Source organism: Zootoca vivipara, chromosome 1, assembly GCF_965207765.1.
Source record: "Zootoca vivipara chromosome 1, rZooViv2.hap1.1, whole genome shotgun sequence".
NCBI lineage: Eukaryota > Metazoa > Chordata > Lepidosauria > Squamata > Lacertidae > Zootoca > Zootoca vivipara.
In genome coordinates, this window is record NC_142582.1 from 68,128,627 (window position 1) to 68,141,871 (window position 13,245).

Below are 13,245 nucleotides of genomic sequence, written 5' to 3' on the forward strand. Positions count from 1 at the left end.
GGAGGGGGAAGGTTCGCTCAACTTTAAGCTCATTTAGTGTCACATGTAGTCTGGTCCAAACAAGACTGAAACAAATGAACATGGACTAAATAAAGGATTAGGATAACCCATGGATTTGGATAAAGGAGGATCAGCATTTGTACTTAGTTCAAGATTAAGGCAATAAAATACCCTGTGGCACTGAATTGCCGTTTAAAGTTAAGGAGACCCTCTTTAGTCCTAAAAACGTGCAAGCCATGACGACATCTTCAATGCATTGCCAAATATTATCTGCTGGATTAACTTTCCATTTGCCTAATTTTCAAAACTTAATTATAAAACAAATACAGCAGCCTTAGAGAGTAGAGAAATTGTTTTGAAATTGGTGCCTTTAATACATTATAACCCTTATCCTTTTTAAGGCTCACCTAAGACAGGCAGGAGGGACACGGGTGGCGCTGTGGGTTAAACCACTGAGCCTAGGGCTTGCTGATCAGAACGTCGGCAGTTCAAATCGCCGAGACAGGGTGAGCTCCTGTTGCTTGGTCCCAGCTCCTGCCAACCTAGCAGTTCAAAAGCACGTCAAGTGCAAGTAGATAAATAGGTACCGCTCCGGCGGGAAGGTAAACAGCGTTTCCGTGTGCTGCTCTGGTTCGCCAGAAGCAGCTTTGTCATGCTGGCCACATGACCTGGACGTTGTACACTGGCTCCCTCGGCCAATAACGCGAGATGAGCGCTGCAACCCCAGAGTTGGTCACGACTGGACCTAATGGTCAGGGGTCCCTTTAAGACAGGCAGGGACTCTCTGAAAGGAAAAGGGTAACAGAGGACAATAGATTGGAAATGGACCACTGATAGAGTGGAACGCTGAAGAAGAATGGTTACCAAGGAGTGCACTTTGCTTGGCAATATATATATATATATATATATATATATATATATATATATATATACACACACACACACACACACACACACACACATACACACACACATATATATGGTATATATAGTACACACACACACACACACACACACACACACAGATATATATATATATATGGAGGCAGTGAGAGATTTTACTTTCTTGGGCTCCTTGATCACTGCAGATGGTCACAGCAGTCACAAAATTAAAAGCCGCCTGCTTCTTGGGAGAAAAGCAATGACAAAACTAGACAGCATCTTAAAAAGCAGAGACATCACCTTGCCTACAAAGGTCCGTATAGTTAAAGCTATGGTTTTCCCAGTAGTGATGTATGGAAGTGAGAGCTGGACCATAAAGAAGGCTGATCGCCGAAGAATTGATGCTTTTGAATTATGGTGCTGGAGGAGACGTTTGAGAGTCCCATAAACTGCAAGAAGATCAAACCTATCCATTCTGAAGGAAATCAGCCCTGAGTACTCACTGGAAGGACAAATCGTGAAGCTGAAGCTCCAATACTTTGGCCACCTCATGAGAAGAGAAGACTCCCTGGAAAAGACCCTGATGCTGGGAAAGATTGAGGGCACTAGGAGAAGGGGACGACAGAGGACGAGATGGTTGGACAGTGTTCTCGAAGCTACCAACATGAGTTTGACCAAACTGTGGGAGGCAGTGCAAGACAGGAGTGCCTGGCGTGCTATGGTCCATGGGGTCACGAAGAGTCGGACACGACTAGACGACTAAACAACAACAATATATAAGTAAAAACATATTCATAGTTATGGTATAACTTAAGAGTATTCATCTCTGGAAATCTGGTACATGCTAAACAAGATTAAATGAATCATTGATATTTTCCATTGTCAGCTGAGACCATCTTGATGGAATTACGAAGTGTTATCAGTTCATGATTGCAATTGCAAATATGTACCATTTGAGCAGTTATCAATGACCCCCAAAATCTGCCTACATGTTAAGGTACTTGCCATGCAGAAGATTTATACTAGACTAGACACATCATTGGAGCAAATAAAGCACTCTGTAACCTTCCTTAATTCATTACCAGCTTTCTTCTTTTGGTATATCTGATAATTTGTCAATGCTCCCAATTCTCTGTCCTGTGTTGTTGGATAAATGGATGAAAGCAAATAACCTTCCCATCCTACCCTCTGATGGTGTTTTAAGGAACGTTTGGCAAAGGCTTGGTGAAATATAGCACTTTCCAGTGGTTGTGGATTTAGATTCAGCTCTTATATTTGCTAGTGTCTTGAGTTTTAATATTTTCTTGGCATACAGAAAATAGCAGCAAGCAGAAAAGCATGGCACAGGACGCTTATTTCATTTTAATTCCACTACATCTCCTTTTCTTTTTTTAAAACCCAAATCCGATGCACCTCACTGATTCTAGAGTGGGTCGCTGCAAAAGCAGTAGCAGGGGTCATGCAACAGTTATATAGAAGGGCAGGCTAGAAAGTAAGCTGTCTGCAGTGAGCTCCTTAGAGCAGAAAAAAATCTGATCCAATATGAACATTGTGGGTTCCAGTTGATCTATCAAAATAAGTATGGTTCATTGTGAGGCTGGCTTGAAATTTAATACGTGATGTGAGGGACCCCAGGCTGAAAGATGCAAAGGTGTGGTTGACAACATTGGTGCATCTGACTGATACATGTTGGTAGCCAAGGCAACAGGACCAAAAGGATACACATAGCTTTTCAGTAACCAGCACATACATGCACACACCCAATCCCAAATAACCCTTGCCTGAAACTATGCTCCTACCAGCATCAAAAATTTCTTTACCCATGGTGGCTACAATGAGAAGGCAGCTGTTCTTAAAAGCCCATGGTTGTTAAGCCAAAGAGTAGCCAAGTGCATGTCATGGAGCAGTTCACTAAAAGTCCTCAAAATTATTCTCATACTGTCACATCCATTACTGCACAGCCCTTATTACATAAAAGCCCCTTGCCCAGAGGCTGTTGCCCTCTTCAGATACTCAAAAAACCTGTTAGAGCTCCAACTGGGCAGGGAGAGCAGATGCCAGCCTTGGTTCCAATGGACAGTGGACCTGTTCCTCCTCTTTCAACTTACATGGGTTGAGGGTGAAGGTTTGCAGGGAGATTCTAATCGTGTTCAGCTGAATGTGTTTTATAATCCTTCCTTCCAATCAGAACGTCTGGTTTGCACAGGGCTCTCAAATAAGTGGGTTATTCTAATAGAGTTCAACTAAATGCAATTAGCATCTCCCTGTAGATCTTCATGTTCAACCTGTCAAGTTTAGGAAAGGAGAGGCAAGGTCAATGGCCAATGGGATGCTAGGGTTGGGGCTGGTGTCCATGCATCTAAGCCAGTTGGAAGCCTCTCACATTTATTTGAATGCATGAGGAGGGCTAGATTCATTTCTGTATTTTGCATAGCCCCTAATACAATGCTGGTGTTCCATAATTAAATACAAAATTCAAAATTCCTAAACCCATGTCCTCCTGCACTGGTGGTTAAGCCAAGCGGGTAACTAGTAACATCAGCTCAACCAACTAGCAGTAAGTCAAAGAAATTCAGGGCTTTTTATTAAAACAAGGGCCATTACATATTATTAAAACAAGAGTTATTACATACTTATATACCAGTTCTAGTGGTGCAAATGGCTTTACAATCCAATTAGAATTGATTCTTAGCTGTGTTAAGATGATTTCACCAAAGGAAACATATGCAATCTGCATGTACAAATTGCAGCAATGCCGGAACTAAGCTATTTCCTTACTTATAGCAGTTATATACAACCCTTCATAGAAAACAGATTCCAGGGCACTGTGCAATGATATAGATAATAAATAAATTAAAACATAATGCAAAACAATTAAACACTAGCATTAGCAAACATAATAAAAGACAGCAGCTAAAACCACCATGCAGGCTGAGGGATTATACAAATTAAAATTCCTGGATAAATAACAAAGTCTTAACCATTTTGGCTGTGAGTCCTGGAAGACATTACAGGCTTTTTTCCACCTGACCTGGGGGGCAGAGCCCTGACTGACAAAAGCTGAGGCTACTGAAAAGGCCAGAGACCATCTTGGTTGTCTCTTAGTGCAGACCCAGGTTATTGAGCCTGAGCTTCCCCAACCACCAACCTCCATGAACCACCATTGGCAAGACTGACAGCAATAGCAGCAGCAGATGTGTTCTATGTTTATGATAATATTTTATTCTCTTGTTAATTGTGCTGTTTTAAATGTGCATTTTATACCTGACTTCCTTTAGTAAGGTTTTCCATTGAAATAGTTTTTTTATTTCTATTTATGCATTTTCAAAATTTTAATATATCCAAATGTTTAAAAAAAATTTTAAAAAACTTTGCTAAGTTAAACGTGCATTCTGTAGCTGACCTCCTTCGTAAAATATTACGAATATTTTAGTTTCTTGTTAATTATGTTGCTTTGAATGTATACTTTGTATTTGATTTTCTCCAGGAACATTTTATTCTGGATTGTTTTACTTGATATTCTAATGTGTTGTAAACCACTTTGATATTTGTTTCTTAAAAACAGTATGATATGAAATTAATAGAAATGAATGAATATAAGGAAGTCCCAGAAGTCTTCCTAAAACTTTGCCAGCTTTGCCTTCTAGCCACAAAGCAACATAGAAAAGTCTTTAAATATTTCAAAAAGATGCCCATCCTCTGGTTTTGATGGTTCTCCATTCTTGCCATTGGGAGTTTTTCGTGCAAAACAGAATGGCCACATTATAATCAAGCATAAAGATTGCAACTGAATACAGGGTAAGACCTCATCCCTTTGGTGCATGCTACTCACCATTATTACTGTTGTCATCAACTAAAATAATCTCTTTCAGCAAATGAGCAGGAGTCCTGTCAATAGCAGAATGAATGGAACGCAGAATCACTGAGAGAGCTTCATTCACAAATATGAAAACAATGCTGACCTCAGGAAGACTGTCTGGAAATGTGAGATTCTTGCACCTTTGAAACAAAGAAAAAGAATGCACTGTCAATTTCTCAAATGAAATGTAGAACCCATAAGTTCATCCCTTCTGCTTGATACAGTCCTTGGTCATGGCCTTTATTTTTTCATTATTTGCATTATTTGCATTTGAATTACATGGAATTTCTGAAGTCTTGTTGCAAATTTGCTACTTAGAAAAATTCAGTTCAACATATGGAGAGACAGCTATCCACCGAATTCCTTGAGTGAGCATATTCTTTGACATTTGATAGAGGGACACAGGAATGGTCATCTTAGACAGACACATATAATATAGACAAAGATATAGTTGTCTTAAAAAAAAACCTATGTGATTGCTAATTACATGAATTCCAACTAATTTGGCCCTCAATTATATGTTACATTGACATATGCATATTTACTTGAGAGGCTGGGAATAAGTCCCATGGAAAGCAGACATTCCTTTGGCCAACATATCCATTACAGTCTGGAACCAGAAGTAAAGTACTGATAGCCATCAAAACACAGAGAGCCCAGCAATCGATTGCAGCGCTATGTTTCAAATCTTTATGATAGAATGTCTCCATTATATTGGTGGCAAAGTACAGTGAGTTAACAAGCTTGTGAAATTACCTGAGTACGAGGGATTAGGTGTTACTGGATATATGATTTCTTCATATCTACAGGTTTTTTTAGTTGAGCACTGAAGGAACTATCAGCATTACATTACAATAACTTAAACTTGGGATAAATTACTGTGATTTAAATACTTCCTTCTATAACAGTTCAACATGCTGCAAAAACTGTCAATGCTATTCAATGAAGCCAATAGGAAAGCAACTACTGCTGTGTAAATACTCCCTTTATTAATGTTTAATTCTCTGCAAGGAGCTTAATGTTGCATGAATATTATATTATCGATTTGTTTAATTTTAATATTTGTATACTCGTGCATAACATTCCATGAATCAGATAAGATAACCAGATCACATATAGCTTAATAACTACGGTAATAGGAATGGGGAAGGAATTAAATCAGGTTGCATTTAAAGGTGAATTTAACTAATTGACACTTTCCAAAACAACATGAGAACCACAACATTGTCATCCTTGGAAATTTGCACTTGTTTGAATTTTGCAATGCAACTTCTCCAATCAAGCAACACTTACAAATGCATGTATTAGGAGAAAGCATGCATTAAAATGAATACCGTATATTCATTAAAATAACATACCAAAAAATGCATTCTATTGGGAGAAATCGTTTGCAAAAATGTGTACATTAGTTAAAACTGCATACAAGTGTGTTTATTGGGATAAATCTGCATTAAAATGCTGGTGAATTTTGAAGGTCGGCTTTAAAAAAATGCAAATTGCTGCAGAAACATTGGGGGGGGGGGAGAAACTGAGAGAATCAAAATTAACTGACCTTTTTATCCCTAGTAGCTAAGGAATAGGAATTTAATTTGACTCAATGTGTCAATACAGTCATATAAAAAGCAATATTTGTAAGTATAATGTTCCGATTATTAAAAAGACCAAATTATTCTAAAAGGAGAAAAAATAGAAAGCACCAAACAAGTGCAGGCTGGTTCCTAAGGTAAAAGGTCTGAGTAATAATGAGTTCTTGGCCATTTAAACTTCTGCAGTATAGATTTAATTACAGCTTGGTGAATTCTTATTGTCTTTAATAAAGTAGAACCCAGAAGAAGAAACATTAAACCATCAAAATTAATTTTTGTCGCTTAAATGTTAACATTCTTCCTTGAAGGTTGAGGACAAGAATGTTCTCACTGTGAAGAAATTATATGATCAAAGAAACTGGGAGTTTACGGCCTCAATAAACTCAGTTTTATTGATCTATATGAAGGAAGGAAGAACTTATTGAAGGTTCATGTGGGGAAAATATTGACCTTTTATGAGTGTGTAGGCAGGCACCCTCCGTAATTCTAAAGTAGGTAAGTTTATGTTTGGGTGTGGATATACATACAAGTCTTTGGGACCAAACACTCACCTCTCACCCGTTTCATCTCCACATCTCTCTCCCCCCCCCCCCCCGGCAGCTTTATTATCCTGGTTTGTTTACTGACAATAAATCACAGTGGCCTGATTTCAACAATCAAATCTCCTCTTAATAAGCCAAGATATGAGCGTTTTGTGCACACATACAGAATCTTTACTCCTCCCTTTGCATGAGATGTGATTAAACCAGAAGTCTCTACCTGATCGTTGTTTCCTGTTTTCGCTAAACTAAGAAACTCTGGTTACCAGCTTAGCAGCAAGCCAGGATATTAAATCATGCTTTCAAATACTGAAACTATTATTAATTCGAAGCTTCCTGGCTTTATTGTTCACATCATGAAGGGAGGAGCCAGGGAATTCATGTATGAGCAAAACTCAGTTGCTTAAGTCAAGATTGAGGCAAACATACCGTACTTGGTACACTTTGACCATTAAAACATTGCTGATGAAGAATTGTCGAAACAGGGCCTTGTCCTGGGATTTTTTCACTGGAATTTACGTTTATTTGCCTCACTATCATACTGGGATTGATTCCTATTTGAATTCATCATTACATAAATAAAACCTTTTGAAGACTTACTTGAAATTCATCTTCCTCCTGGCCCGAGTTCTTGCAATTTACTGTTTATTTCTGGACTTCACTAAGAACTCCAATTTCTACAGTATGTCAAGATATGGTCATCTAAATTCTGCATCTGTGTGTGTGTGTGTGTGTTAGTTCTAAGATGAAGATACAATGCTACAGAAGGGTAAATCATTCATTATTCTTAAAATGCACTTTGGGCTTTCTAAACAGCTAGATTTTCAACAGGTTTTCTAAAAAAAACATGTACATGCAGGCAAGATTGTAGCTAATGTGTGTAATATACAGTCCAAAAAGAAAGAAACCTAACAAACAAATAACCATACATCTTTTTCTTTCCAAACATCCCACTCCGTGCTCTAAGTGCAGCCATTTTCTTAAAAAGCAAGACTCATAATGCCCATAGCTGCTACCTTAAGCAAATGACATAGACTAGATTAGATGTAACCGCAAACTATAGTTTGTTGCTGTATCTGAGCTCAACAAACAGCAATTCGTCCAAACCACTTTGTGAACAAGCCACTTCAACAAAGCAGAATCTGATAGGTCACAGCAAAAAAACAACAACCTCTATTTGTTCCTATGAACAAACGGAAGATTGATAACTCCTCCCCTCACATGCAAAGGGAATAAGGGAACATAAAGGTAAAGGTAAAGGGACCCCTGACCATTAGGTCCAGTCGTGACCGACTCTGGGGTTGCGCGCTCATCTCGCATTTTTGGCCGAGGGAGCTGGCGTATAGCTTCTAGGCCATGTGGCCAGCATGACAAAGCCGCTTCTGGCAAACCAGAGCAGCACATGGAAACGCTGTTTACCTTCCCGCTGTAGCGGTTCCTATTTATCTACTTGCATTTTGATGTGCTTTCAAACTGCTAGGTTGGCAGGAGCTGGGACCAAGCAACAGGAGCTCACCCCGTCACAGGGATTTGAACCGCCGACCTTCTAATCAGCAAGTCCTAGGCTCAGTGGTTTAACCACAGCGCCACCTGGGTCCCTCTGGGAACATACAGAGTAACAACAAAGCAACCCCTTTTGTGTAGTCACCATTTATGTCACAAATCCCCATCTAGTTGGAAATATATTAACAGAAGCCTACTTCTGTACATACAAGACCCTTCCATATGTTTGCGGAAGTTGTGTGAAGTAAACTCCATGGGGGGGGGGGGGAGAGAGAAATACTGTGTGTAAGAATAGGTATACTTGTCTACTGAAGACAGTTTAATCCTCCACTAAACTGGATTATGTCCATTTTATAATGCATTTTTAGAAAGATATAAGAAGCTCAAAATTTCAGAGAAGATGGACAAAGGTAATATCTGATATATGCTGTAAGGAACTGGGAGCATGTAGCTTTGACAGAATATTATGAGCAAACATGACAGCAGCTTAAAATATTTGAAAGGACGCTGTAAAGTAGGGGGTGAATGATGTAGCAGGGTCATTGTAAGATGGAGAGAAAGAAATAAGTCGTGGAGAAGCAAGTTAAGGTTGAAAATACAAAAATTGCTTCTTTCCAAATAAAATGGGTGATAATAAAATACGATACCCAGGGTAGTTGTACAATTTCCTTCCCCTGTGTTTTTAAAAAGGAAATTGGATAGGCTTCGATATGGAATTGTTTAAGTGAAGACAATTTGTCTATAGACGAAGGTAGAATGAGACACTCTTCTATGCTTTCCCCCTAATTTTATGGTTCTCTGATTTCTGAAACCTTGTTATTAGAAAGACTACAGGCCAGCTTACATAAAACATTTTTCGTCCATCCTAATAAACTCATTTTCTATCTACAATCTACTACTGAAGTTACAGGAGCACTCTTTGACTTGAGAGGGAAGAGGAGGAAAATAAATCCCTTGCCATGCAGGAATCTTTTGCACAACGTGGGGCTCAAGCCCATGACACTGAGATTATACCCACCCATATACCTTTGTATCCTAGGCTGCATTTGTGATTTTTAAGATAATATTTTAGTTTCCTGTTAATTATGTTGCTTTGAATGTATACCTTACATGTGACTTTATTCAGTAATATTTTATTCTGGTTTGTTTTATTTGATATTTTAATGCTTTGTAAACCACTTTGATATTTTTTCTTAAAAATATAAAGCGGTATGGAAATGAAATTATTATTATTATTATTATTATTATTATTATTAATTGCAGAGCATAAATGATATCCTGTTTCTTACCGGTATATGAAGATCATTTGTTTAAAACAAAACAAAGTTCTTGAAGGCTGTGTGTTCTACCTTCCACAGTATTGGAGTACACACACACACACACACACACACACACATACACATATCCATTTTTCTAATAGACACCCCCCCATTTTATCTCTAACACATATTTACATGAGAGATTAGATATTATACTACTGATGCTGGACCTGCACTACAACAAGTGTGGGATTCTTAGCAAACAGAAAGGCTATAGAGCAAATTTTGCTTCATTTGCAAGATGAAGAACCAGAGCTCAGCGGCAGAGCATCTCCAGGAAAGGGTGAGAAGGAGCCCTACTTAAAACATCCTGGAAAAGCTTTTCTAGTCATTGTGGACAATGATGAGTGCTATGGACCAATGGTCTGATTTGGTATATGGTGGCTTCCTATGTTCCTATTCATTTAAATACATTCATTTCACGTATGTTGGCTTGCTGGGCACAGAGTTTTGATTTTCTGAGCAAGGATAAAAGTCAGAGCCTCCTGGATACTATTCTAGCTAACAGGTACTTATAGCAAGCCCAAGAGGAGCAGAGAACAATTTTAGTTTGCCTTGCCGATGAGCTTTCATTCAATATTGCATTGCATTTCCAATGCAAAGGTAATCATAGTTGAGAACCATGTTTCTGTGGCTGTTTGCTGGCCCCTTTATTGAATGCATCCTCCCTGGGAATCTACCATATACTCTGCTCACTCTTTTCCATTCCCATCACCCATTTCCCCCTGCTTTCCATTAGTAAAGAATGTTATCTCTGCTTCACAGGCAACTGTAGGGAACTGGACCAGGGGCGGCGGGGAGTCTGCATCTAGCTGGAGTGAAAGAATAATTGTGCATCCGGTCCAATGTAGATTCTGGGTTGTCCTTATTAAACTAACAGTTAGCCACATTTTCTTCAGGATGAAGACTAGATGATTTGCAATTTTTTACACAATGTGCTCCTTATATGGAGCTGCAATACTTGAAATAGTACACAGTCAAGCTGACATCCCATTTCATAAACAGAAATAGGCTGGCATTTCTTCAAGATATTGTCAAGTGTACTGAAGCTCAGGCACTGTCAACAGTTTGCCTTACTCACTGAGTATAGTACAGTACTAGATAACAGATTGGGGGGGGGGGGCGCGCACAGGTCAGGCAGTAAACAGTTTGTCAAAGGCATCCTTGAACCATAAAAGTAGACTAAGAAACACAGGGGGAGAAAGAGCTGTATCTATACTATGACTATCTCTCATTGTAGATCTGCATGAAATAAGAGAGATAATTCATCTCAACCTCTTGCGAACAATACATTATGGGTCTATATCACATAGGCCAGCAGGAGGGGTATAGAAGAAAATACAAGCTTGTTTTGAAAAGAAACCTGCCAATACATTTTTCAGGAAGAATAGTTTGGTTCTAGCCAAGCAGTCTGACAAATATCCCAAAACTAACAATGTGTTTGATGAATCAGTTTGTAAGACAGGCAAAAATGGAAATTGCTGTCTCCTGCCCCCGCTTCTGCCGCTTCCCACCAACCACCACTTTTGCTGTCACTGAACTCCATGCCCTGCCACTTCCATGGAGGCTGTGCCCCAGCTCTTGGGGGGAGACAGAGCACCTCCTCAAACTGTTGCCACTTGGCTTCTCCCCTGGGGGGAGCCAATTGGCAACGTGGCACCCTGAAATGCCTAACCCAGTGGGAGCGAGGGCACTCCTTAAAGCATTGCTCCTCAGCTTCTCCGCCTGAGAGCAGGGAAGATCTGTGTTGGGTGCTACACAAGTGATCACAATCCAGCGGTAAAATTGTATTCAGAGCATCTTTTGCAACCAAGTTTTCGAACCACAAGAAGAAAACTATGGAAGACTGCTAGGCTGTCCTTCCTGGATTGGGATATACAGTAGTTCTTCACTAGACAGCACATCCACTAAGTTAACTCAAGTTTATATGACTATGAAAACTGCAGCCAACTTTTTTTTAAAAAAAATCCCAACTGTAATAATTTGTTCTTAGCTGCAATAATGTTGAGTCTCTCTCACACACGCTTTAAAATTTTTATACTTAAAGCTATAAAAAATTAAAATGGAATCCTTGGGGAGTAATAGGGAAAATAGAAACAGACAGGCTGATATTCTGGCAGAAATGTCTTGTTAACTCTAGAAACTTTTCCCTAAATTAATTTACAATTTAAACAAGAATGCAGATTGTTCATAATTTTGCTGTTAAATAGACTGAAATTAGAAGATTAGTTCAGATATACTGACTTGTCTTTGCATCCATTCCAACACACACATAGAGAGGGTCCTGTATTGCTTTGAGATCTGACACACCACCACGACTTGCCCAGCATGGCTGTTGAATAAAGCAATGTTCCTTTCCGTGAATAAGGTTCATGCTCATTCAACAGTAGCATTTGATATACTGGATCCTTAAGCTGCTATGATGAACAAGTTTTTACAGTGAAGAGCAGTCACATTTCTAGTCACATTATCCGTACAATAATTTTAAACTCATACGTAGAATGGATTTGAATAAGAAGGGTTCTAGCCTCTGGTCAAAAATAAAAGTGGCATTATTAACTTAAAAATCTCTGAATAGCTTCTTTTTGGAATATTTGAGAGAAGTGCCCCCATTACTTCTTCTTATAAACAGAGATCAAGAGAAAATTGCTTTTCTGGGGCCAGGGGGACACTCCATTTATATAATTCCCCTCACAGGAAAGAAGATCTGCTACTCTGGCCCATAGGAGAAATATGGAAATGCACTCTACTTTGGTTTGCAAGTATGAGAGATACTGATGGTATCTTCAGAAGGAGTCATGAGAACTGCAAGGGCACATTGTTTGAATTCCACAGAATTCACTCAATACTGATACTGACTGTTCTTCTTACAAAACTAAACATAGCATACTGTTGGAGGAAAGCAAATACATTTCCTTCTCCTAAGTTCCTAGTTAATTTATGTGTTGCTTTAAACCACACAAGGGCACTGTTTATCTATTAACCTAGCCAGCACTTGTTTGTAAACTTCTCTGTCTAAGTTAACTCCAACCTAAAAGCTGGGTCATTTTGTTTGTTGTTCCTTACAGACAAAATTTCTACTTTTTCTTTCTTATCTCTACTCATCCTATAAATAGTCCCTGCATGAATAAAGCCTTTGAACTCCAGAAACTGTGATTAGTTCAATATAATTCATCCAAGCTGCAAAGTCTGCTAACACATACAACACCCCTTTTTCTAATCTTTGATGTTATTGCAACAAACAAAGTATCACTTGCAGTTTACTTCTTCATTTCTCTCCCATCTAGAGTGTTTTAAAAATGAAGTTCCAGGTGGTGTTGATTTAATTATGTGAAATATGCCTTCCTTTATCGACAATTATTGGGATAAGAAATCTGAAGACCATGGGCATGACTTAGCCAACATTAAACCACTTGAATTTTTCTTGATGGAAGATAAGTGCATTCTTAATTCATCTGTTAAAATCTACTGTTCTTGAAAGTGCTTGATCTGGGCCAGATTATATCTTTTCAAGTTTTCAAAAATTGACTAATTTACAATTAAAAATGTTCCGAAGA

General features: G+C 38.8%; 1 protein-coding gene across 1 annotated transcript in view; it reads right to left on the reverse strand.

The window, feature by feature from the left end:
* Positions 1-13,245, reverse strand: part of GALNT18 (polypeptide N-acetylgalactosaminyltransferase 18) — a 271,487-nt gene that overhangs the window by 119,923 nt on the left and 138,319 nt on the right. Inside the window, exon 3 of the mRNA XM_035119072.3 lies at positions 4,715-4,881. Coding sequence (XP_034974963.3) covers positions 4,715-4,881 — 167 coding nt within the window. The remainder of the gene's footprint in view (positions 1-4,714; positions 4,882-13,245) is intronic.